Below are 26,935 nucleotides of genomic sequence, written 5' to 3'. Positions count from 1 at the left end.
GTTCTGATGCAAGTGGAGACTCAGTCACCTCATTAAAAATCTGTTGCTGAGCTCAAAACTGAACCTAGATCTGAGTCCCGTTATTGGTTTGGGTAGGAGATCACTTTTAGAATTAAAAAGCAACCTGAGATCTACCCTCCTCCCCTGCAGGTCAGTCTGTGGGGAGGGAAGTGGTGAGAACAGGCAGATCAAGGTTGAGGGAGAAAAAATTATTTGGGGGCATACCCCCTCAGCAAGTAAGTCTGTGGGGGAAGGGGCAGAGGGAGGGGAAAGAGCTGGCGGGGGGCAGATAGAGGCCCCAGTGGTGAGGGAGGGAGTGGAGCACAGGCAGGAGCAGGGGCTGGGGGGAGTGGGCCTGGCCAGGCCAGGTGATGGCACAAGTGTGGCATGTGCCCCACTCCCCACAGCGCCTGCTCCTGCCTGTGCCCACTTTCTCCCTCACCCCTGGGGCCTCTATCTGCCCTCCCCCCCCCACAGTGAACAAGGGAGTGGAGCACAGGTAGGCCCTGCACACCCAGGGCAGGCGCAGGATGGAGCTGCCAGTGGCTCATCTGGGGGGTGAGGGGAGTGGGGGGCATGCAGCTTGGGAGGACATGGGGCACGCATGCCCCCAGATCTGCTTGCAGGGTGAGGCGGGCTGGGGGGCATGCTCCTCAGCCGCATGGCTCTTGGGCTGGGCAGCAGCACTGGTGCTACGAACAGAGCCATGGAGTAGGGCTGCAGGCACCTGAAAATTTGCCATAGTCCCCCTACCCCCTCACAACGTTGCTGCCACTGTGTGACCAGAGAGCCACGTGGCCGAAGAGCCACATCGGGAAGAGCCTGGTGCCACCCTGGCCCTATCCTGACCCACCCTGTCCTGCATGCAGATCCAGGGGCCTGCATCCCTGTGTCCACCCCTCCCAGGCCCCCCCCACCTATGCCCCCCAGACAAGCTGCTCATGGCTCTGTCCTGCGTCCGCCCTGACTGTGCAGTGCTGGCTCCTGCTCCACTGTCCCCCTCACTGCTGTGCACGCACCCCTCCCCACCTCTGCTGCAGCTGCTGGAAGCCTGGGGAGGGCCTAGGCCAAGCCAGGGGAGGGTCAGAGCCCAGGTGGCTCGTCCAGGTGCACAGGGGGACTCCTGCACTCACCCTGGCAGTGGCCGAGGGGGGCATCTGTTCCCCCAATCTGCGCACAGAGCTTGAGGTGCAAAGCCCAGTATGTAGTGACAGCCGCCTCTGCCCCACGCACAGATCAGGAGGTTCCCGGGCCTCCGCTGGGGTGTGTGCAGTGCAGGAGCCCCCCTGTGCCCCGGACAAGCTGCCTGGGCTCTGCCCCTCCCTTGGCCTGGCTGGGGCCCCTGTCCCCTGCCCCACTTCTCCCTCATCATAGTGTGGTAGGGCGTGGAGTGGTATTGCCCCACTCACCTGGCCCAGTCCCCGTGGCAGGGGGACAGCTCAGCCCCAGCCATGTGTGTCCCACTGCTGTCCCGCTGTTCCCAGACTGTGTCCTGGCCCTTCCACACGTGCATCCTGCCACTTCTGATTGTGGAGCCTCTGACGGTTGATTTTAAGTCTGGGGTGAGGACTCAGCATGCGCACGCTTCGTCCCCGCCAGACTAAGATCGACTTAATCTGGTAGGTAGATCATTAAGCCACAGACCCAAGTTTTCTATCTTTCTCACTTCTGCTAGCTCTCTGTCATTCTCCCTAGCCATGGTTTGTATTGTAACTGCAGAATTTGGGCCCACCTTATAACAACTTAAGATCCAAAACCAGGGGGCAGATCTGATGCTTGTAAACACAAGTAGATAGATAGGGTCTAAATAGCAGTTTGTTTGGGAATTTATTGGGTGTGTTTATATGCAGCACAACAATATGCAGGCATGAAATTGTATGTGAATTTTTATACAGGGACCACTGGCTCCTGTTTTAAAATTTGAGGCTAATAAAATGAATTTGCTTTGGTGTTCTGCAACCCAGTGTGGACCTTCAGAAATGCAAATTCAGAAACTCTTCTCAACATATTTAGAAAAGGTTCCAGGGAGAGTTCTAAAAATAACTGATTTTTTTTATTTTCCCATGGAGGGTCTGACAAAATGTTTATTTTGATCCCAAATGAAATGTGGTTTGGTGTTTTATTTTCCAGTGATTCTGAACATTTATGTTTTTTATTTGTTAATAAATTCAAAGAAAAGTCACTTCAAATTAGAAAATGTAGAAGTGAAATGAATGGACTCTTTTAAAAGAATTTCAGGTGTTCTCAGAACAACGAAATGGCTAAATCTGGCAAGAATTCCTTAAATGTTTTGGTGTTGTCTACCTGTATTCTTTTCTGAAAAAAAAAATTGTCCACTTCTATTTACAAGTGCTTATTTTCAGTTATATATTTTACGGTCCCTCCTTGCAGCATGTCATCCCAAATCTTAGTCTGTCCTGCTAGAGAGCAGTCTTAAACTCTATCAGACCTTAGTTCTGGCAGTGTTTCAGTGGGAACTGCAGCCCCTTTAGCACACATTCAGTTTTAAAGAATAATATCAGATCTCATGTGTAAATTATCTTTAATAAGTGAGTATCCAAGAGTCAGACGCTGACATATTTGAGCTCTGCAGGTCTTTGTACTAGGTGAAAAAAAAAAGATATTTCTTTAATGAGTCACTCTGCTTTGAACTTTCTCATTTGGGTTCAGTAAGTGATGCTCATGGTACAGATGTTCAGAAGGCCTTAATTTTACACAGCTGTCCATTATTCTGAACACTGTTCCTGAGTAATGATATCACCATTTAATTCCTAACAGGAAAGAAGGTAATAGTCAAACAGTTCATATTAGACATATGTTTAAGAGATACTTACGTGGCTAAAAAGGCAGAGGACAATGCTGAACAAGACTGAACCATTACATATTGTGGCAGGTTCTTTGACTTTAAAAATAATATGCTGCTTACAAATATTCCTTGGTAGCTTATTGTCTTTCATTGCCTCTGTTGTGAAAAAGCATTCTTCATTCAACTTGCTGGCTTCAGCTATTCAGGTGTTGATCCAGCATATATTTGCGTCCCATGTTTAGTGTGGGAACATAGGGCTCGAGGGGATTGGCTAGTCCCCTACTGTTAAAGGAAGTCACATTTTATAATTCCATGTATACAGTTATTAATCTCAGTCTTGAAACTATTAGGTTGTTTGTCCCCAAACTTCCTATTAGAAAGCTGTTCCAGAGCTTCACAGTTCTGTTAGAGACCATTTAACTCCCAGGATAAATTTATTCATGGCCAGTTTAGAACTGCTTGCTCTTTTGCCAGCATTATCCATTAAGTTAAGTAGCTGCTCTCTTATCCTGCCACATACCCCACTGATGTATTTATAGAAATCAGATTTCCTCTCAGCTTCCATTTTGCTACGCCAAACAAGCCATGATCTCTAAGTTTTTTCTACTCAGGTTCTTCATTCACCTGATATCTTAAAACAGGGGTCAGCAACATTTTTGAGCACAGTACCAAAAACACCCTCAACCTCAACTTGTAAGATGTTGGCGTGCCAGGATGGACAGCAGCTGAGCTACAAGGGGCCCGATCCTTGTTGTGACAGCACAGCCCTGGTCCCTTCCCTGCCATCTTCCCCAAGGCGTGTGTGCCAAGCAAAATCTCATTTTCTTTTATGACCAGGTGACTTATCACCTGGACAAGGGGGAAGAGATCAACATCATATACCTGAACTTTAAAAAAGCCTTCGATCCGGTATCCCACGATCACCTCTTGGCTAAACTGGCTAACTGCGGCCTTGACGTCACCACGATTCGCCACCTGGGGAACTGGCTCTGCAGTAGGACCCAGAGGGTGGTGGTTGACGGGAGTCAATTGTCTTGGTATGCTGTGACCAGTGGGGTCCCACAAGGCTTTATCCTAGGGCCTATACTGTTTAACATCTACATCAGTGATGTGGACATTGGTGTCAGAAGCGGACTGGCCAAGTTCACTGACGACACCAAACTCTGGGGTAAAGCATCCATACCTAAGGACAGGCAGGTGACCCAGGCGGATCTGGACAGACTCACGAAATGGGCAGACAAGAACCTGATGGTGTTCAACACCGAAAAATGCAAGGTTCTCCACCTTGGGAGGAAAAACTTGCACCATGCTTATAGGCTCGGTAGTGCTACTACGCTGTTTAGCTCTACAGATGAAAGGGACTTGGGGGTCATGGTTGACCACAAGATGAACATGAGCCTTCAGTGTGATGCTGTGGCTAGTAAAGCAAGCAAAACACTGGCTTGCATCCATAGATACTTCTCAAGCAGATCCCGGGACATCATTTTCCTGCTGTACTCAGCCTTGGTGAGGTCACAGCTGGAGTACTGCATCCAGTTTTGGGCTCCGCAATACAAAAAAGGATGTGGAGAAGCTTGAGGGGGTGCAGAGAAGAGCCATGTGCATGATCAGAGGTCAGGAAAACAGACCTGATGACAAGAGGCTGAGAGCAATGGGGCTATTCAGCCTGCAAAAGCGCAGGCTCAGGGGTGATCTGATAGCCACTTACAAGTTTATCAGGGGTGTTCATCAGGATCTGGGGGAACAACTGTTCACCAGAGCCCCCCAACGGATGACAAGATCGAATGGTCACAAACTCCACTGCGATCGGTTCAGGCTGGACATAAGAAAGAACTTCTTCACTGTCTGAGCCCCCAAGGTTTGGAACAGACAGCCATTTGAGGCAGTTCAAGCACTTACTTTGAACGCCTTCAAAACATATTTGGATGCTTATCTTGCTGGGATCCTATGATCCCTGTTGACTTCCTGCCTCTGGGGCAGGGGGCTGGACTCGATGATCCTCCGGGGTCCCTTCCAGCCCAAATGTCTATGAAATCTATGAAAATGCCTTCATGTGCCATGCTCTGGCACCCATGCTGGGAGTTGCCTACCCATGTCTTAAAAGCCCTTCTCTGCACCTGTTCCAGTTTGAATGAATCTTTCATGAAGCTGAGTGACCAAAATTATACAATTTATTCCAGATATAGTCTCACAAGTGTCTTGTACCATGGCACTATCACTTTTGGTGTCTCTACTGGAAGTATCTGCTTGATACTACTTTGCGTATTTGTCATCACGCTGGTGGCTCATAACTGCCCTTGTTCAACTTGTGCACTCAGGTTTTTCCTCTATCAGTACCAAATGATAAATCCCCAGTGTGCAAGACTTTTGGGGCATTTATAAACATGCTCTGGCAGGTGGGGGGTGCTTAATTAGTGCAGCTCTGAAAGCCATGCTAATTAAAGCACCCAGAGCATCCTGTGTATCAGTGTCCCTGCACTGAAAAATGGTGGTGGGGAGCTTTAAACTAAAGCTTACTGTTACATTTCATTCCATTTTTATTACTTAAGTTCTTGGGGTCATTTGCTCCTACTTATAGGATATTTTGGTTCTCTGTATTGACAGTTTTCTGTCTTCAGTAAATTCTCTTGGCACACTGCTTCCATTTTAACTTGGCCTAATACTAACTTTGCTTAGATTTTAGTTAACCATTATCAATCACGTGCACAAGATTTAAGTTTAAGTGAGATTCTGTTTTACATACAGCTCATTGCTGCCGCTCCCTCCCTCCCTCCCACACCACCTCCCGGCACTTACCCTTGCTCTGGGTCTCATAGGCTCTGGCCTTGCTCCAGCTCAGGGCTTGAAGCATGCTCTTACTCAAGCCCAAGCCTGGTTTGGCAGTGACAACAGTATGGCAGTTCCAGCTCCAGGACCTGGCCAGAGCTGCCACTGCCACAGCTGCTATTGGGACAGGCTGTAGCTGGAGCAATCACATACTCCATGCCCCAGGCTGGAGCAAGACTGGAGCCAGGATAAGGAGTAGGAGGACAGTGGCTGCTGGGGAGAAGAGGGCTCAAGGCTAGAGGGGTGGTGGTAAGAGGCAGCTGAGGACGGGCACAAGGGCGCAGGCAGAAGTGGGGGCAGGTTGTGGGAGGCAGGCAACAGCAGCAAGGTGTTGAGGGGCAATGGGCAGGGGTCAAGCTATTTGACCCCTTCTACTGCCTGTCCCCCCTACTACGTGCTGTCCCCCTGCTGCAACAGTGAGGCTGGGGGATGAATTTAAGATGACCCTCCAAAAATTAGATTCTGTACATGGGAAATTACAACAAGTTTATATATTGTCTACATATAGAATCTAATTGTGTAGGGTCGTCTTAAATTCAGGGTCATCTTGGTCTTGGATTCAAGTAATAACCTTTTGCAGTCATTCCCATGAAAGTCTATTCAGGCCATCTTTTTTAATAGTCTCGCTATTACATAAATGTCTGGATTTTCCAGAATTATCCCAGAAATAATTGGCTGTGCTCTGTTGATGACAGTGATACACTGGTACACTCTAAATGCGCTAACATCTAAGCACAAAGAACCATTTTTAAAGTAGTTGGATGAAGATGCAAATGAAATCAATGCAAGTTAGTGCTTTTGCAAATTTCCCAAGAGTTTTTTTTAGGCACCTAAATACCTTTTAAAATCTAGACCCTGGCATACTAACCCCAAAAAACTGGTGCAGAGAGCTTTTTATAATAATACACACACAACAAGACTTTGATCTTTCTTCTCTCTTACTCCAGATGTCAAATCCATTAGTGGCTTGACACCAGGGATGACTTGAGCTCCTTGTCTGTTTTCTCCTGCCAGCAGGACTAACTCTTTGTAAGCGCTTATGGTTCCATCTCTTGCCTCCGATGTCTTGGAGCAGTCTGGAGCATTGATGAAATAGAAATTAGCACTGGCCAGAGAGCACATGTGGTAATCAGAGAGAAAGGTTGTGGGAAAGACTCAAATTACTATGGAACTATACAAAATGAATGGGACAACTAGTTTGATTTTTCCTCCTTGATTTCATCTCTAAAATGAACACAAAGAGCCCACAAAGTGAGTTAGAAAAGGCTTAGCTGAAACAATGATGAAGTACCCATATTCCTAAGCCTTTAGGTGAACAAAAAGCAAAAGTTTTACAGGAGCTTTGAAAATTTACAAAGTGACTGATTTCTGCTTGGCTCTATGTTCTATGCTAATTAAAAATGTTTCTTTGTTTCACCTTTTCTCAAGCTGGTTGCAGGCAAAATTATGTATTCCCTTCTTACTGCCCCCTGTGGACAAATTGATAGTTGTGCTGTTATAACCTCTTGTAATAGGAAGGAAGGCAAAGTAACCATGATACTTACAAAGCAAGCTTACTTGCCCAGAAGTGAGTTAAAAAGTATTTTTTTTTTCCTTCTGCCTTTAATGCAAGTCACTTCTTCCTGGAACTAAGAAAACACGGGATAACTGGAGCTGTATCACAATGATGGAGTTCTTCTCTGTATAGCAACCAGTAAGTGTACTTTTATTCTTGTTTTCCAGCTGAAGAGAGGAAGACACCTAGTGAATCAAACAGCCCTTCTTCATCTTCCTTGTCAGCACTTAGTGATTCTGCCAACAGCAAAGAAGATGCAGATATCGCCCAAAAAAACAAGGGTTCGAACAATCTGGTAGTCATTTCTGTAGTGCCTGGTAGCCAGACCTCATTGAACATAGAAGAGAAGTCAGAGAAAGGTAAAAGAAAGACAGGCTGCCTTTTTGCATACGAGCAAACGGGATAAACTTTGCCATGTATCCTTCTTTTTTCATTTTCAGGCTTTGAATGTGTTTTTTGTAACTTTGTCTGCAAAACAAAGAACATGTTTGAGCGCCATTTGCAAATCCACCTGATCACACGGATGTTCGAGTGTGACGTGTGCCATAAGTTCATGAAGACACCTGAGCAGTTATTGGAGCACAAGAAATGCCACACTGTCCCCACTGGTGGGCTCAAGTAAGGAAAGCAAGTACACAAACTTTTACTGTGTTAAGCACCTCTAATACCATGGGGATAAACTTTGGGGGACATACATTAAAAGGAGTGAGTTAAGATCCTATGCTCCAAAGTCAGGGGCTGTCATTTTTACTTTTAAGTAGTTAACACAATCCCAATATCTTTGGCTCTATGTAGTTTATTATTATTTTTATGTTAATGAGGCTTAGGGTGCCATGTCATGGACCAAGATCCCAACAGAATAGTTGCTGCACAGACTAGATAAAAAAAAACACAGTCACTGCCCCCAAAGAGACCGAAACCTTAATATTGGATGAGAGGACAGACAGGAGAATTCAAGGACCCAGCAGCCTAAAAGATCTCTATTTTTGGAGGCATCCCAGCAAGGGGAGTTTAGAACTGAATTTGAAAGCAGTCACCACAGGAAGCCATAAATGCAAAGGATGACCATTTCTTTGAGGTAGTTTGTAACCTGGCTTTCAGAAGAAAAAAATAATATAAAAAGTTCAGGCCAAGCATTTACAAAACTCTTCACCCTGAGATCAACAGTGTATAAACTTGTTGTTGAAGTAACAAAACACAAAATATCTTCTTAAAAGGCAACTTTCTCAATTATTCATCAGCCTTTTCAGTTCCTAATGCAATGTCAGTCCTCACTGGTAATCATTAAAAATTCTTCCTGTTTTTGTTTCTATACTGGAGTAAATAATCTCTAAACCTTTCTGTGGGGCTCTCTTTATTTTTGTTTCTCATTAAATATTTTTTGGAATTGAGAGAAAGTCAAACAGTGGGTCCCTGTTCTATTTTATCTTAATACCTCAAGAAACATCCTTAGTTTGCAGCTGCATCAGTAGATTTTGTAAAGTGTTTTGGTTTGGGTTTTCTCCATTGCAGTATTATTGTCATCTCTGGGTATTTTTGTTGATTTGCCTGCTGAAGTATCAAATACCCCGATGCTTTAGTCCTTTTTGTTTCATTATTTATTAAAGTTGTATTCTCTGTAGATGTAACAAGGAAGGCACTGCATGGTTTAGCTACTCACTTATGTACACATATCCTCAAGCCATACAGTACAATATAATTTATAAATTACTGAATAGCCATCAGCCTTAATTACTCTATAAATTATAATGTGACTGGTAAATGAAGGCATCAAAATATCATGATACCCTCTGTCAGAGCAGTATTTTTCTGACCATGTGAATGAATTAATTTGCTTGAAAGGATAATTGTAATAGTATGAGTCAGAGGAAGTCTTTGTCTTTGGCTGAACTGCAATAGAGAAACCAAGCAGGGGTCACAGAAATGTCCTTAAAATGTAACAGACTGCAGATGTCTACATTAGTTCTCTGTGATGGAACTGCTTGTACTGTATTTCCTGTTCATATTGTAGATAATACAGTATTTTGTGCTATAGTTCAGGGTAGTGCAAGGATTTCAGAATTGTCTCAGGGAAGTCCAGATTTATGTAGGTGTTTCTGTGTCAAACCTGGGCATTAGGTTACTGCATTAAATTGCAACTTGTCCTCTCCTTTTACCATTCTCCCTTTTAAGAACATTTCATTGGTGTTGAGAAACAGGATTTGTCCTTTAAGAACTGTTTACATAGATCTCAGTTTCTAGAGCACATGTATGGCTTCAGGGCCAAGCAGTGACTGCTGGGGGCTCCCTGCTTGCTCTGTAGTGAGCTAGATAATCTGTATAACATGTTATAATACTCTTGCCCCAAGTCTCTGTTTGTTCCAACCACTGCAGGCACTGAGTTTGGAAGTAGTTCAACCCAGGGTGAGCGTCAACACATCAGAACTTCTGCAAGTGTCTTCTTTTGCTGCACCAGCACAGGATTTTAGTTTTGGCTAAATCTGTGCCTGCACTTTGTGGATTTTTTCCATCAGCCAACTGACTCTTGTATCCAGCTCAATAGATCCATTATTTAGGGTCTCTGTTCAATTCTGATGTGGTGACTGAGTCTGGAGAGAAAACCAGATTTAAAAGTACATAGCTTGCAAGAATGAGATAGCTGTCTCAGACACTTACACTAGTTGCTTATTCTGCTTGGGTGTGATCAGCGTTGAAGCTGTCCCCTATACCCTGAAAGGTAATGGGAAGACTTTGAAGGCTTCTCAGTTTAGCTCTAGCAGTACAGCTAAGTCATCTCCTTGCCCTTCTTTCAGTTGCTCAAGCTAGAGGCAGATTGAGGGCTGGATCTAATAAAAAGGCCCAAAGAGATCTAAGGATCAAGTAGAATTGTATTTTTCTGCCTCCTGATGACCATTGAGGATTTGGAGAAAGACCAGAAAACTCTTCCATCGTTCTTCTGTTCCTACCCAGCTCCAGAACAAAATCTAAGATTCTGATCCAAAGAGGAGTTAGCACCAAGAGAGGTAGGTATGTGTGATGTCTTGACATCTGCTCCCTTGCTCTGGTACTGTTAATTGTTTTAGTATCCTCTGTGCAGGGCTGCCTCTTTGGATCAGAGTGCTTTTAAAAATCAAAAATTATTGTTGCTACACTCAGTCTGTCCTTTTCCTAGTTGTTATTCTCTCTCTGTTTTAAGTGTCTCTTGGTAACCATCTAGATAAAAATTAAAGTTGTGTACATCTCCTAGACCATTTGTAGCAAATGGACACAAGTCTAGGGAAGAGATTATCTCTGCTCAGAGGTTATCTTAAATGCTGAAGTACAAATGTTAGATAGCCAGACAGTGAAAGCAGATCAACACAAACTGGTGAGAGCTGTAAGGGTACAATCTGGAGCCCTAGTAATACCTTTACTAAATATTACTTTTTTTTTTGTTTGGCAGCCAGGTCAAGAGCAGAATGGTTCTGTAATCTTTATGTTTTAAATAATCAGCGCCTCCACATGCAAATGTCTTCTCCAAGTCTGCTTTCAATTCCAGTCCCATACTAAATAGTCAAAATTGACCCCCTTTCTATATTTTGGTATTATGGATGGAGAAATTAACAGTAAGATAACAAGTTTACCTTTGGGTTTTCTCCCAGATGAGGCCCATCTAAGGATTTCTCTTTCCAGACTACTCTGTCAAGAGTCTAATGTAGACCCTCCTCTTTCTTTCTCTAGGGACCCATTCCCATTGATTACTCCTATTGTGGAGTAATCGGCAAGTTCCTCTAGTGGATTCTGCCAACTCACTAAAAATTCCCAAACAACATCAACATCTGGCATCAGGGTGCATTACTAGTAGGCAAACCATGCCAGCATGTTACAGCCACCTCTGATGAGTTGGTATGCCTAGTTCACCCCTCAAAAATGAGTTTATCTGCAGGGTATACTCAGAGAAGAAAATGTACTCACCAGAAATTGTAGTTCTTTGCACAGATTGTTATAAACCCATCTTCCAACCCCACTTTCTTCTGATCTTTATATCAGAGATGTTAAGGGAAGAGTTTGGGCCTCTGGCAACTTACTTAAACCAGTTGCTTGTGTCCAGTGCCAGTGGTTACTAACTTCACCACAGTTTGCGCTGAGTTTTGACTTCATTTCCAAGAGAGCAGGGTAATACAGTCATCCGGGAAAAGACCAGTTATTGGCTAACAGAATATTACTCAGTAGACAGGAAATCTTTCCAGCAGGCTATTTGTTGCTGTTTCTTTCGAGTGTATTCCAAGTTTATCCTTGAAAGGATTTCCCAGCATTCTCCTTCTGTTTGTGTTTTGCGTGGCATAGCACAAGTTTATTCTTTCTTTATGTAAGTGGACACTGTTATGCATAGCTGCACAAACTCGCTTTCCAGCAAGAAGTGGCCTGAAAGTAAAATAAGCTTCCTCACACACAGCCAGTCTGTCTGCTCTACATGTGTCTCTGCTGTAAATTCACATCCAGCATTTCTGTGCATTAACTTTCCTGGGTAGACGAGTCATTAGATTAGGTGCACACAGCTGTGGGTGGTGTCAAGAATTTCCTAGGAATAAGTTTATAATGTATCAGCACACTTACATTTTTGAAGAGCCAATGATAAGATGAGCTAAATATGCTACAAAGTGCTGAAAAACCATGGTTTTGCCCATAGTTGTAGTAAAAAGGGGTTAAAATAAACCAGAACCATTCATGCATTTAAAAGGGTGGAGGAACGTTTGAAGAAAGAATTATCTTCAGAACTTGAATGTCTGCCTTTTCCTGGGTCTTGTTGTTTTGCTAGGTGCCCGTTCTGCATTTACTCCACCAACCGCCCTGCAGCAATGGAATGCCATCTGAAGACCCACTACAAGATGGAGTACAAGTGTCGGATTTGCCAGACAGTGAAAGCAAATCAGCTGGAGCTGGAAATGCACATCCGGGAACATCGCCTCGGCAACCATTATAAGTGTGACCAGTGTGGTTATCTGTCAAAGACCGCCAACAAGCTAATAGAGCACGTACGTGTCCACACCGGTGAGCGCCCTTTTCACTGTGACCAGTGCAGCTACAGCTGCAAACGCAAAGACAATCTCAACTTGCACAAGAAACTGAAGCATGCTCCACGTCAGACTTTCAGCTGCGACGAGTGCCTGTTCAAGACTACCCACCCTTTTGTCTTCAGCCGCCACGTGAAGAAGCACCAGAATGGGGACTGTGTCGAAGAGGAGAAGAAGGGCCAGTATTCAAACTCCAAGGAAGCCAGCCCTCTTCTCACAGTCAATAGCTCCAGAAACCTCTTGTCACCCCTCTCAGTAATGTCTGCCTCCCAGGCTCTGCAAACAGTGGCCATGTCAGCTGCACACAGCAGTGGTGGAGAGCCAAACTTGGCAGTCAAGGCCTTGGCCATAAACGGCACTTCTCTGTGCTTGGATAAATATTGGAATTCTGATTTTGCCCACCTCATTCCCTTAACAATGTTCTTCCCCAAGAACCACTTTGATGTCACATTCCATCCACCCAGACCTCAGACTGCACCTGCAGGTGCCACCTCGCCGAAACACTCCTTCCTCGCCTACCTTGGACTAACAGAAAGGGCAGAAACTGTCTGAAGACAGTTACATTCTGTACCAAAAATACCCCAACAAACCCAGCAGGTATACGTTGCTGCAAAATATAGACCGAAGAGGTCTGAACACTTGTACTATATATCATTAGTAAGGTTTAGAAAATGGCTCTGTGTGTATACTTATTGCATTGACATGAAAGCTGCTTTATTAAATCTTCAGAGAGGCAACCTACTGCATATTTCTACCTTCAGAGGCATGTTCCCAGTACTCTTATCTAAAAAAACTATTTTGTCTTGTTAAACTGAACAAGAGTGTCCTTAACGGCAATCAGCACTTGTAAAATTACATGTTGATACATTTTATTTTTGGTGTGGGGGTGTGTGTTTGTGTGTGTGTGTGAGAGAAAGAGAGAGAGAATGAGTGTGAGAAAATCTGTTGTGTGCCATGACATTGCTTTTGCACATCCTTTGTATTTGGCTAATTTAATAATTATTACAATGTTCCCTTTTTCCATACTTGCCCCTTTTCCCTCTGCCTCTTCCCAAAACTCTGTAGGGTTGTGGAGAGAGCAATGCTTGGTTCAGTGAGGATTGATATATTATTTCAGTGCTGCGTGCAGTTTCCCATAGCATACTTTGTGCCTTGTCCTCAGATCATCCATTGTAAAGATTTGGGGATGAAGGTGGAACAGATCTGGAGGAAATTACTTTCAGCACTGTAAGATGAGAGTATGAAAATAAAATGTGTGTATACACACATAGGGCCAGTTCCTTAACTGTTACACTGGTGTAACAAAGCTCAGGGTCTGGTCCATGCATCTTTTGTTTTAAAAGGGCATATAAACAAACAAACACACACACACACACACACTGTATTAATACAAACACACACACACACACACACACTCACTGTATTAATACAGTGGATACCTTTAGTTTGCAGGAACAACTTGCATAACTAGAATTCTATGGTGGTTAAATCTAGCAAAGGGGATTAAAAATGGGGGGTATGGTAAATTCTGGGCAGAAATGCTCAGACTAAAAAAAAAGGCAGTTTTGCACAGTGCTTTAGTCTTGCACTAGTTTGTTTCTCACTTACGAAAAAAAGAAGAAAAATGTTTCTTCTGTGGGATGAAGTAATATCAGACTATATATTTGAAGAGGTACTGGCAGTTTCTTTGAAATATAAAGCTATGAAAAGGTGCTGTTTAATCAGACAGGTCTCCTTTTTTTTATATATATCCTCTATTTCAATTGTACTTGCAGATTCCATGGTCCTACCAATATTATCCTTCATGTTATTTAGTAATACTTTATTCCTTTTTGTTAAAAGCTGATAGAGTGTACACTGCTAGAAGGCTAACTTTATACTTATTTAATGCTCTTACTTTGTGGTCATTAAAATGACAACTTTATATGTAGCACTTTATTGCAGTAAGAAGCAAACGCGGATTTGTTGCAGAACCTTTGTTAATCTTGAAATGCAAGCAACGATCTTAAAAGAAGAAAAAGTCTTGGCTGAATGTTAACAAATCTGTATTTCTTAAGACAATGTAATTTCTAGTGCAAAACAAGGAGAAAGGTCAAGAGTAAAAGATGTTTTTTCTTGAAAATGGAAGTTATAAAAAAATACAAAAATCTTTAAAATGTACTCATCACTTAGGGCCATTTGACATACAGGAATGCTTTCATATTGTTTTCTGTTGTGTTTCATCTTGGAATTGGGTTGGGTTCTTTATGTTCGCCCAGGTATACAGAGTTCTGACTAGCGTTCCTCAGGGTGCCTCCCAACTAAGCTGTTAAGAAAGGCTGCCCAAATTGGATTTATTTTGGTACCCTCACATTATTCCCTCCCTTGAAAGCATTCTCTATCTTGTATACATTTTAAGGCTTAATTCAAAGCCCATTGGAGTTAATGAGTAGAGGCCTATCAACCTCAGCGGACTGTGGACTTTGTATCTGATCTATTGGTTGTGACAGTATCAAAATTAAGCCCCAATTCAAGAAGGCATGATTATGAAGAAAGGGACATTAGTCATATTCTTCACTGTAACATGCTAAACTTTCATCGTGCTTAAAATTCAGCTTGTATGGAAGCCCTTTCCTAAATGATGATTTAAAAGGATGCAAAAACTTACAACTAAGCTTAAGGGATTTAATACGGTTCCAGTGCAGTTCCAGGCCAACCATTTCCTATTGTCATTACAAAACTGTCCTCTGAAGTCTTGGGAAGAAAATCCTCCCCTGTGTACCAGTGTTAAAATACTGGAAGCTGTTTACTGTGCAGAAACACAGAGGAGAGCCTAAAATATGAGCTGCTTGTAACATAACAGTTTGAAAATAACAATGACAAGATTTCCTATCCAATTATTTAAGCTCCATCAGATAGGTTGTCTTAATGAGTATGTTGCTATTCTAGCTGAGCTATTAAGAAAAGTCACCTATTCCAAATCCTGTAGAAATCTCTTGATAGTTAATGCACTCAACTCAGGGTCCTGTTTATCATTCTTTACCCCATCAGAATGTCCATCAACTTCATCAGAAGTATTGACAGAACAGAAAATGCTGGAGCTGAGCTCTGTAGTAGTAGGTCATTCAAAGTAACAACTGTTACAAGCTGAGTAACCTTTAGCACATGAATTAGGCAAACAGGAGTTCAGCCAGATACATTTGCAGGGTTTGAGCCCATTCTATTACAGAAAGCACCCTTTAAACACAAAAAGAACATTTGAGCACCAACAGAGAAACTACAGATGCATAGGAGAAAAGAAGCTGGAATATAAACCAGACTGCAAAATAAACGGGGCTGGGACGTCCAGGAATGAGTGTGATGGAACTGTCAACATATTAATGCCACGTGTTTAACAATTTTTCACTCTACCTGTATTCAAGTGGCACAGTAATGTTTAATGGCAATTTTATTTAGCACTTTGGAAAGAGACATTTAATTCTTTCTGGTAAGTTATACAAGTTTTCTGAGTGAGGAAAGGTGTGTTTGGAGGTTTTTATTTTTTTAAGAAAAATAGACAGTATTTATCAGAGCCCTTGCGTGTACAATACCGGGTGAGCAGTACAAGGCTAAAGAAAGGAATGTTCTCTATAGACAGCCCTTACCTATTAAAGACTAACAGTTCTGATAATTCCCACCACCATACTGCTAATTTCATACTTGTTTTCACTATGCATTCTTTAATGAAGTTTGACTTGTTTTTTCCATCCAATAATTCATTTAAAGTTCTCAGCACTTTCCTTCTTTCTCTATTTTTTTACGTGTTGTATTATGTTCAAATATCACTCTGTCAAGGTTTGTGTACATTAATAAAATTTGTATTGTATAAAGCTTTTTGCATTATAAGGCTGTACAGGGTCATTTTGACAGTAACTGGTATATTCCTTTGCATCTTATGTTGCATTGCCAATTTATAGTGTATCCAGTTTGGAAGTACAATATACTCTAATTAAAAAGGTTGGCTAAACTCTGGTTTCTTTTTTTTGTTTGCTTGTTTTGTTTTTTCTTTTCTATTGCTTTCTTGACCAATTAATGTTTAAGGATTTTTTTTTAATATACTGGTAGAAAAAGTGTTTTGCAAAAGTAACAGATCCAAAACAAAAGGTAAGGAAAACATTCTCTTCTATTTTAGCCATTAATAAGCTTTGCGTGTTTGTTACATTTTCTATATTAATCTATTTATTAATCATTTTTTTTAAAGTATTAAAATACAAAGAGGCTTCCTCCTTGCATAGCTGGCCTCCTGCCATGTGGCCTTTTATTATAATCTCACAAGCAAAGCAGCATGGGAACTGCTCAGTAATTGAATGGAAGACCCCTAAGGAGCACCCTACGCTACCTGAAATGATGTTGAGCTGTCTTTCCTTTTATTGGGTAATGAGCCAATACCCGATTATGCTTTTAAGGGGTGCACTCTTGTGACTGGAAGTGCTAACTTTCAGATGAGATATGAAAGGGCTTGACCTTTTTGAGGCATTGTTCTCACATGGCAATATCAGACAACAAAGATGTAATCCTTGCTTTGTAGCCACATCTAGCTTCATTCCAAAAAGTCCCACTTTATTTTTAAATACAGAAGCACTTCCCAGTCCTTTTTGCACTACATCTCCACTTCTGCTCTAAGCCCTTCAGCAGTGACTGAATTTCTGTGGATCCCCTGACCCTATTCCTACCCACAAGGGGTCACAACCCATAGTTTGGAAATTGTGGTGTTCTTTTTTCCTGCTAGAAATAACACCGAGTAATACTGAATACCATTAAGTAGTAGCCAATTTCTACCACAGATACAGCTTTATTTTAGTACACGTTTCTAGTGATGCAAAAATTGACTACATAGTACGTGACGTTATAAAGAATGTGAAACGTATCAAGACCCTTCGGTATGATGGTGATGTATACATGAAAACAGTATTGTCACAGCCACACCTCTATGGTAAAAGGGTAGCGCTATATCTGTGTGAAGGCATGAACAATTATGTATAATTGGTTGAGGGTAAACTATAAGGAAACAGTACAAGTGAGAGGAAGATTAAATCAACATATGTTATCATAATGGTTCCTTCTCATCTTAAAATCTATGAAATTCTGCTATCCATCCAGATTTTACCACCCTTATTTAGACTGACTGGTACCTTAGGACTTGAGGCACAAAAGGATTTGGGTGTTACAATGCCTATGATTTAAACACATGGTCCCTGGTGTGGAGTCCATAGACCTAAGCTATGTGTCTAGTCTCCACATACAAGCTGAATTTTCTTTCATGCAATTCAGTGCATATGCCTTGTCAACATCTTGTAAAGATCAACATTTGTTTAATGAAAGGCTAATGTAATTAAGACATTCAGATCCACAGGAGATATGAAGAGGAAGGAAACATCGATGTTGGTCCAAGGTCAGACACAAATGAACAAGAGTCGTATTGGTCAGAGCCATGGTTATCAAAATAATAGAAGCTTGACTTTAAAATGAAGTTAGAGCAGCATGCTGACACACTGATAAAGTTACCATTATTGGTTCCATGTAAGTATCCTTAATATACCAACATTAATCTAATAAAAGATCTTGCACATTGCAACCTTTGGTGCAGATCAAGACACCTAAACTTCAAATCATCCGGAAAAATTCTGCTTTTATTCTTATATATACAAACCTTTAGGCACCTCCCACCAGCCTGTTTTTATGAACCTGATGATGATTTATCACACTTCTCCATCAGTCTGTACCCAGCTGTGGACAAAGGGTACTTCCGCTTCTGATGCTGTGAGAATAGCATAATCAGTTATGTTTAAGGAGAGATTGTCTCAACCCCTTCACTGCAGCTGTTCCTATGGCAAAAGAAAAGTAAAGTCATATTTGCTTTATGCTTTGAGTTATACAATGCTAATGTACACCAGTTGGCAAAAAGATGGAAGATAAGCTGTTTACTGGCCATCCTCTGAAATATTTCCCATAAATCTTACCTGAGATTATTCCACTTACACCTCATCTCTTCTTCCAAATATATGCTTTGGGCTACATCCTCAGCCTATATTCTGGTAAAGTCAACTGAGCTCTGATCACTTACGGAGAACCCAGAGCTAAATCCACAGAACAGCTTAAGCATTTCAGTGGCATGCTTAGCACCCAAGCCTGCTGTGTAATGCCTGGGGAAAGTCAGGTACCTAATACTGGGATTCATATAAGCCATCATGCCCCCCCCAATTCACCCACCCCATCCTCCAGCAGGGGCTGAAACACCCCCAAACCAAACTCCCTCTGCGCCTTTCCTCCCTTTCATTCTGAAAACAGCTCAAAGTCTGGCAAGCAGGCAGACAAGTTACAGAAGACACTGTTTTGAAATGTCTTCATCTGACCCTCATGCAATGAGGGCTCAAAATTGTTGCCCAATCAGCCATTTTTTAAGCAGTCTACAGCCATGTACTTGTGTTTGGTCACAGCTATAGACCACTTTCTGTGGCCAGGTGGGGCAAAAATTATCACTTCTGTCTCTGCCCATTGATAGGACTTGGACACCTAAGTCCTTTTATGAACCTGGCCTTGTTCCTTTGTATGAACAATTAAAATTGCCTTGGCCATTTTTGACATATTAACTAAAATGCAACATTTAGTTCCTTAATAATAATGGGACTGAGCTGATCATCCAGCCATAGACTTCCATGCACTCAACTTTGGGACAAAAAGATTCTGTAGGTGACCAAACAAGCAGCCTAAAAGCCCTGTAAAGTTCTTAGAAGTTTTAAACATTTGCATTGGGATAATTTTTTTACAATCTTCCACTTCTGCATTGGTAAAACCTCCATCACCAGGAGCTCAACAGTTCAGCGCCCCAATTAAGATATTAAAAACATTGCAAAAAATTACCTTTTTTTTATATCTCTACCTATGCTGATGTTCAGTATAAAAAAGATAGCTGTCATATAGGTATTAAGTATGCATAGCTGTATTCTACGTTAGACACATAATGGTTTAAAAATACCAATTTTGTCCTGGTGAACAGATGTCCACATTACTATAACTGCCATCATATTTAGTGCTAATTAGCACACTTGTTGACAAGTCTCAGCAGGGAGGTTAAAGACTGGCAGTGAAATTAAGCTACCCTCTCACCCTATAAATAGTCCCTTCAGGTCAGAGCTAAAGCACAATATGCAGAAGCCTGCACAGCCTCTTCCAGACTATGGGCTAATAAAAGATTAGCAGCAAAATGTTACGTGACTAGTGAGGTTTGGGAAGCCTTCATTTTTGAGTGTCTAGCATGAGCCTCTGTACAGAAGCCTACTTTGAGAAAGTGCTGAACAATCATCCTTGAAAAATCAGGCTCTGATAAGGTGACCCAAGTTGGTTGCTCTCCTCCAGGGCTTTCAATTAGTACTAAAATCCCTTTCTCTTTTTTCTTTTTTTCAAAAAGGAATTTTTTTTACCCACACACTTTCTGGCCATCTCATAACAACATCTTGCAGAGCTGATTTCATACCCCCTAGAAACTGTCTGGAAGTCATTTTCCAGTGTTTTAGAAGCAGAAATTTAGGGCTGGAAGAGACCCAAGGAGCTCATTTAATCCAACCCCTGCTCAAAGCAGGCCCAGCTCCTGTACAGAAGCCTGGTTTTAGGAAGTGCTGAGCAATCATCCTTGAAAAATCAGGCTCTGATACGGTGGCCCAACTATATCATCCCGGCCAAGGCTTTGTCTTGCCAGGTCTTGAAAACCTTCAGAGATGGAGATCCCACAACCTCTTGGGTAACCTGTTCCAGTGCTTCACTACCCTCCTCGTGAAAAAGTGTTTCCTGATATCTAACCTAAACTTCCCTTCCTGTAACTTGGGACCGCTGCTCCTTGTTTTGTCATCCACCGCCGCTGAGAACAGTCCTGCTCCATCCTCTTTTGAACCCCCCTTCAGGTTGTTGAAGGCTGCTATTAAATTCCGCCCCCAGTCTTCTCCAGACTAAATAAGCGGCTCCCTCAGCCTCTCCTCATAAGTCATGTGCCCCAGACCCCTCACTAGTTCCAATGTCCTCCTCTGGCCTCTCTCTAGTTTGTCTACATCCTTTCTGCCGGGGGGGGGGGGGGCACAAAACTGGACACAGTACTCCAGATGTGGCCTCACCAGTGGCGAAGAGGGGAATAATCACTTCCCTTGATTTGCTGGCAGTACTCTTGCTAATGCAGCCCAGGTAGCTGTTAGCCTGCTTCGCAACAATGGCACATTATTGGCTCATATTCAGTTTCTTGTCCACTATAACCCCCAGGTCCACTTCTCCAGAGTTGCTGTTTAGCCAGTTGACCCCAACCTGTACCAGTGCATGGGATTGTTCTGTCCTAAGTGCAGGATTCTGCATTTGTCCTTATTGAACCCTAATGGCCACGTCCAGATGAGCACAGATGTTCAGCATTTGGCTTTGCAGACCCATCTGTGCATCCGCATGCATTCCTTGCACTGCTATCTTGAAGCACTTGGGGGTTGACCCTGGGAGATTCGGGGTCAAAAAAATCCCACATCAAAAAAAAAAAGTGGAGAGGAGCATGTGGTAGTAGTGTGCACCACAAAAAACCAAAGCCTGGCCAACTGGAGCCACGCTCCAGCTGCTGGCCAGGCTCCCAGCTGCAGAAGCACAATGGCTGCAGCTCACTGAGGACCACTGGACCCCAGGTAAGGCTACTGTGCTGGCCCCACTGCTACTTGTCCCTAAGGAAACAAGCATCCGCACTCACCTGGATATGGCCCGTGAGATTTCTTTTGGACCAATGCTCCAATTTGTCAAGGTCTCGCTGAATCCTAGCCCTATCCTCCAGCGTATCTACTACTCCCCCCTACTTGATGTAATCTGCAGACTTGCTGAAGGTGCACTCCATCCTGTCTTCCAGGTTATTGATGTAGGTATTGAACAAAACTGGCCCAGGACTGACCCCTGGGGCACTTCATTTGATACTTTTATTAACACTAGGCCTTTTTTCATCTGCAGAACTCAAAACACTTTATAAAATAGTGGTCAATTTTAGACCCATCTTACATACAAGAAAAACTGAGGCCCATAGGGATTTAATTATTTGCTAATAGAGCAAACCACACAGCAGTAGAGCATAAACAGCTTTTATATTTATGCAAAGAAACTTCCTGTAGGATGTATTTTAAATACACATAAAGCTGTTGCTATTGTAAATATTATCAAATAGATTTTCATACAGAAATATCCCTGCCTAGGGAAGGCCAGAGCAATATTAACTGCTTGCAAAACATATGTAAAGATTTTAATGCCACCTTCTGTTACTGTTATACTGCAATATAAATAAATCTCAAATTTGGCATAAACTCATTTTTTTGCAGATGCATCTACATAAATAATTTCAACCACTCCAGAGCAGTCAACTGAAGGATTCCCATGGTCTTGAATAGGAACTGGTTCAGGCCTTCGAGCAATGCAGAACTCCATTTCAGTTCGTAATAACTTTGTTTGTTTTGGTGGGGTTTTTTTTTTTTTGGGGGGGGGGGGGGTTGGGTATTTTTGCTTTTTGTAGTTTTCCACCTCTCCTTTGCCAAAAAACTTCATAAAAAGTTTACAAAAAGGTGTTAGCTCTCAACTGGTTTCTCATAAAAATTACATGGATCTGTTAACCTTTCAGACTTCTGGCATGAGATTAAAAAATAAAAAAAAATCTCCCAACTGCTCAAAAGTCTCAAGTGCTTTGACAAATCCCAGCTGAGTTTTGACACTGTATCTAAGCCCAATAAGGAGAGTTTAACTTGGCCTGTGGTCTTGTGGCAAACACATTGCACAGTTCTTGGGAAAATAATACTGTGTCTTCTAGGAACTGATCCAGCTGTTGGGAGACATGGCTATACCTCTTGCAAATCCAGGTATTGTGCTTGCAAACATGTGCACAGCAGCTGTTTTATGACCTGGATATGGGGATTTTTAGAAGGGAGAATGAATCCCACAAGTGCCTAAGATGCTGAAACAATACTGAGGATACAAAGCAGTATAGAATTGCCTGTCTTCACACTGCTCACCTCCATTCGTGTAAAAGGTAAGAACTGCCCATTTTGAATGCTCCTGTTCATTTTTTATCAACTAGATCTAAAATTAGGAAATGAACCCACCCAAACAAGTAAAATATGGTTCTCAAACTTGGGCATCAGTTACTGCAATGGCAATCCATCTTCCTGCGTCATTGTCTGCCACAGAGGAATGCTACTTCCCACTCTGCTTCAGTTTTAACATATATAGAAAGGTAACTATATATATATATATATATATATATACCTTCTATCACAGCTCACTTCAGACAGTGATTCACTGAAATGATAAATTTAGGCTTGTTACTCTCTTAGGAAGTTGCCTTTCTAAATAAAACAAAAGGAAGTGCCCTCTTTACATCTGATCACTCTGTGCAGACTCCCCACACAGATGTTCCAGATGATTTTTTTTGGTCAGATGAAACCAATATTGTGAAAGAGGCCTCGCTTTCTGTCTGGTTAGACTATGGATTGACAACTTCAAGGCCGCAGGCTGAATCCAGTTCACAGAGCCATCGGATCTGGACAGTTAGACCAGGGGTTGGCAACCTATAGCCCAAAGCCTGAATTTGGCCCACAAAGCCATTGGATTCAGTCTGCAGATATGGGGCTTTGGTGGCATTCATAGTGGGGGGCTTTTTGTGCTTATTTCCTTAAATATAGTATGACCAGGGTATTCTGGTATAGGTTGGGAGGCCCACAATTTAATGACAAATCCTAATTCTAGGTTCATGTAGGGCATCAGCAGAGAGAAAACTACTGGCATGGACTGTATCCTATGTGGAAAAAACAGTGCATCTAAGTTTTGATGCTGTTGATCTAAAACAGCTATTAGATGAAGGCAAGGCACAAAGCAACTGGGAATCACACACTCTGACATTAGCTAACAAGCTCATGCAAAATCTGCTACATATAACAGCATTATTATTAGAAACTTCACATAGCTATAGCTAGAGCCCTCCTGTCTTATATTTTTTCATAAAAAGATGTTTTTCAGAATTGCAGGAATTATGAAGTTTGGGATAGGACTGTCATTCTTCAAGTTCTAAACTAGTTCCTCTTTGATGAATTTAAAAAACCCCCAACATTATTAAAAAGTAATATAGGAGCACAAATGCAGACCAAGATCCGCAGAAGTTATCACTCCATCAGCATGATGTTAAAGAATAAAGCACTGGGTGTATATTGATATCTGTCACTCACAGACATGACACCTGTTAAATGCAAGTGAACAGCTCCATTCTTTGGTGTAACCTGACTCTTGCCTGTTTGCACTCTGAATATTTATTAAGCAATCATCTTTAAGACTTCATTTGGGTATATGTAGCTACATACTGTAATTGGAACTGTATAAGTAGAACTTAATGAAAAAGCTAAACAAAATGTTAATGTGATTTAAAAATACACACTGAACCTTTTTAAGTTGGCATTTCAATTAAAAATAAATAAAATCCAGTTACATGGTGATACAGTGCAGAGATCTCATTTTCAACAGTCAAGGTTCATTCTTATTCAAAAAGTGACAGATTTCTCTAGGGTAGACAGAACCAGAAACAACCATCTTCTATCCATTCAAACCAGGCAGATGTAATTAAGGGTGTACAAACAGATCACTTTCCTAAAGTTCAGACGGCTCTGAATATCACATTTTATGGATAAAATGCCTTTTGTGATCATTGTTGTTTTCCTGTGGCCTGTCTGATAAGGTCAATAATGTTATAATAAAATCTAAATTGCATCAAGTTATTACTAGGAAAGAATACTAAGAGTATTGCAAAAGGCTTTGCATATTCACCAGCATGCTGGTACACAAAGACATGTAGCTTTAACACTTCAACAACGTTGCTGCAGCCACATCTCATATACCCTGTCAATTCTTATAGGATAAACAGCATTGGCTCTGGGTAATTTTTGAATGGTAGATCTCCAAGAACTGCAACAAATACATACTATAGGAAGCAGCACTGGTATTTCAGAGGAGGCAGCAATTTTCCTGCTAAGTAATGGACTGAAGTTCTGGCATGATGGTGAACACTACTTAACGGATGTTCCTGTTTTACAGCCACTTTTGCTTGTTATAGGCTCCATGGATGTTCCAGTATCCCACCAAATTCCAATGTAGATAACAGCTAGTTTCCTGGCAAAAGCCACAGCTGTATGTCTCACAGGGTCTATCCAGGGGTTCTTCAGTTATAACAGGGGTTATTCTGTCTCCAATACATGTCACTATCTGAGGCCTCAGAAGAAAGCACACATAAAATTATAAAAGCCAATAAGTGGACCTGCTCCAAACATTTCCAGTGAAATGCTTTCCCAGCAGAACATGCCGGGTCTTCAAACCTTCCCCCCTCCCCCCCAAATATTGTGATTTCCTGTGGAATGGAAATCGTGGCTCTCAACGAGCTTTACAAGCAATGCATCTGACTAAGGGGCTTTGAATCAGATTCCTGAAGTAGTTTACACAGGGAAGCGTCCATGAAGAGTCTTTGCCAAACATCCTTTCCTACCAGCTTCACAGTAAAGGAATCAAAATTTCAATACCACCTTGTTAAACTAGGCTAGAAGGTCTTGCTCCTCTGCTCACCACAATGGGGATCAGGAAGGAATTTTGCCCATGATTAGACCGGCATGCACTGTGGGTGGTACTTCTTCCCTTGTTGTGGGAGGTATAAATCCTCTCCCTTGGATCCCTTGCCTGTCTAGAAGAGTGCAGCCGTGCAGTATCTGGCAGCACAGACATGTCTGCGGTGCCACATACTGCACATTCAGGTGTTCTCCATGCTGCAAGGTAGCAGCGCAGGGGCTTTTTTTGACCCCAGGAGATAAACACTTATCTAGGATGATTAAATATGGATGACCCTGCCTTGACCAGAGGGTTGAACTACATGACCTTCTCCATTACCTACAATGCACACCATTTGATGCTGCTGTCATTACATTTTATCATCTAGCGTCAAGACTTCCTCTAGTATCCCACCCTCTTATTTGGCAGCGGAGGCTTCAGGAATTCTCGACAGTTATTGTTTTTTCTTCTCTTATGGCTTGGACAAAAGCTTGGCTTTGTGGAGCTGTTATCTGAACTAATTTTTGCCTTCACAAGCAGAAATTCAGGGCTACACCTCCAAATTATTTTTAAACAGGATTTGGCACTGAACTGCCACTTTTGTCACTTGTGTCCAAAATTTAGATCTTCAAAACCTCCACATGCAGCTGCCACCGAACACTAAAAGCACAGAGGCTCCAGGTGCCTGAGTGTCTGACAATACGTTTCTCTCGCTGCTTCACATTCTGGGCACTCTCAGAAGCATGTCTCTCTGCACTGCTAACACCTGGGCACTATCTACTGCCTAACCCCTGTTAGGATTCACATGCTAAGCAACACCATTTTGCATGGTGATGTCTTCTGCCTATACTGCCTGCATTTCTCAGTCCTACAGACACTCTCAGATTATGCCTAACAGATCTCATGCCGCAAAATAAAAAGAACGGGGGTGCTACTACCACTCTCTTCCATCAAACAGCTGAATAGTTAGTACCTTCACTCGGGTTGTGGGAGACCATAGTCCAATTCCCTCCACTGCCTGAGGGAATTTGAACCCACAGCTACCCAGAACAGGGCCCTAGTCACCAAACTATACTAAGACCATCTTAATCCCACCCGCAGAAATGGTTCCCAGTTTCATTCACTGAGTGAGAGTGAGCAAGACTACGATGCCTAATGTGTAGGGCACCCGGGTTCCAATCCTTGTCATACTGAACTCTTCACTCTTTTAATAGGTAGTTATTTGGTTTCCAAATACACTGCTTTCTCACCTCCTACTACATTGCTGATCTTATGTTTTCCAATTATACAGTTCTAGGCAATTCAGATCCTAACTGTACAAAGGGATACCTGGATGTGAAGAAAACAGCATGCAACGTGGAACTTTTAGCACCTGACCAAAATAAAAATCCTAGCTCTTCAAATTTGTGCTGCTCCCTGGATGGCTCCTAAACCTGGTTGATGATGAAGCTGGGTACTGGTTCTTTTTGGCTGTGTGGGCCTACGTGCCATTCTGGGATAGTAAAGAATTGCCAAGGTTAGCATGGAGTGGCTTCTCTAGGAATCCGCGACAAAACCTCTAGGCTTCAGATTGCAATGCAAACAGGTGAAGTATATAGGTAACCAGCTTTGTTGATGAGACCAGCCACACACTGCTACTTTGTATGTCCCATGTCTGCTAATAAGGCTTTTAAATAATTTTATACTTCTACACAAATAAAAAATAGCAAATAACTATTTTAAAGGGGGCAGGGGGAGAAAGTCATGCAGACAATCAGTATGGCCTCAGTAGCATCCCAAGTTTTAAAACAAATTCTGAAGGATAGTTATTAAAGAATTTTGAAGACTAATTAAAGGCACGTTAGATACAATGCAACATGGGTTTGCCAAAAGTAGATCATTCCAGGCTAGCCTAATATTTCTCTTTTATTGAGCTCTTTGTTAGGGTTATTTGGTACCAGATGTGGATTCAAATCCCATCAAGTAGAGAGTGGAAAGACTAGAACCAAATTCCCCAAGATCTTGGAAGAATGCTCTAACCACTGAGTTACTGGATATATGAAGGGCACCAACTCTTCAGACACCTTTTAAAGAAAAAACTAATGGACTATCAATCAATCAAATAGCAAACTCTGGCATACC

At 42.2% G+C, this 26,935-nt stretch overlaps 1 protein-coding gene and 1 long non-coding RNA gene across 2 annotated transcripts in view; one reads left to right on the top strand and one right to left on the bottom strand.

Moving 5' to 3' along the window:
• The window catches only part of ZNF827 (zinc finger protein 827), a 116,610-nt gene extending 103,006 nt beyond the window's left edge, over positions 1-13,604 (top strand). The window contains exons 12-14 of the mRNA XM_019534327.1: positions 7,355-7,546; positions 7,628-7,805; positions 11,965-13,604. Coding sequence (XP_019389872.1) covers positions 7,355-7,546; positions 7,628-7,805; positions 11,965-12,772 — 1,178 coding nt within the window. The 3' untranslated portion in view covers positions 12,773-13,604. The remainder of the gene's footprint in view (positions 1-7,354; positions 7,547-7,627; positions 7,806-11,964) is intronic.
• A 2,140-nt stretch (positions 13,605-15,744) lies between these two features.
• Positions 15,745-18,424, bottom strand: LOC109309647. The gene is made up of 2 exons (XR_002100992.1): positions 18,199-18,424; positions 15,745-18,063 (listed from the first exon to the last, which is right to left on the bottom strand). It is a non-coding gene; the product is annotated as an uncharacterized LOC109309647 (long non-coding RNA).
• Positions 18,425-26,935: the final 8,511 nt, after the last annotated feature.

This window comes from Crocodylus porosus, unplaced genomic scaffold, assembly GCF_001723895.1.
Source record: "Crocodylus porosus isolate Cpor-Errol unplaced genomic scaffold, CroPor_comp1, whole genome shotgun sequence".
NCBI classification, from domain to species: domain Eukaryota; kingdom Metazoa; phylum Chordata; order Crocodylia; family Crocodylidae; genus Crocodylus; species Crocodylus porosus.
The sequence above is the reverse complement of the archived record's forward strand: the minus strand, read 5'-3'. Positions and strand labels throughout refer to the sequence as shown.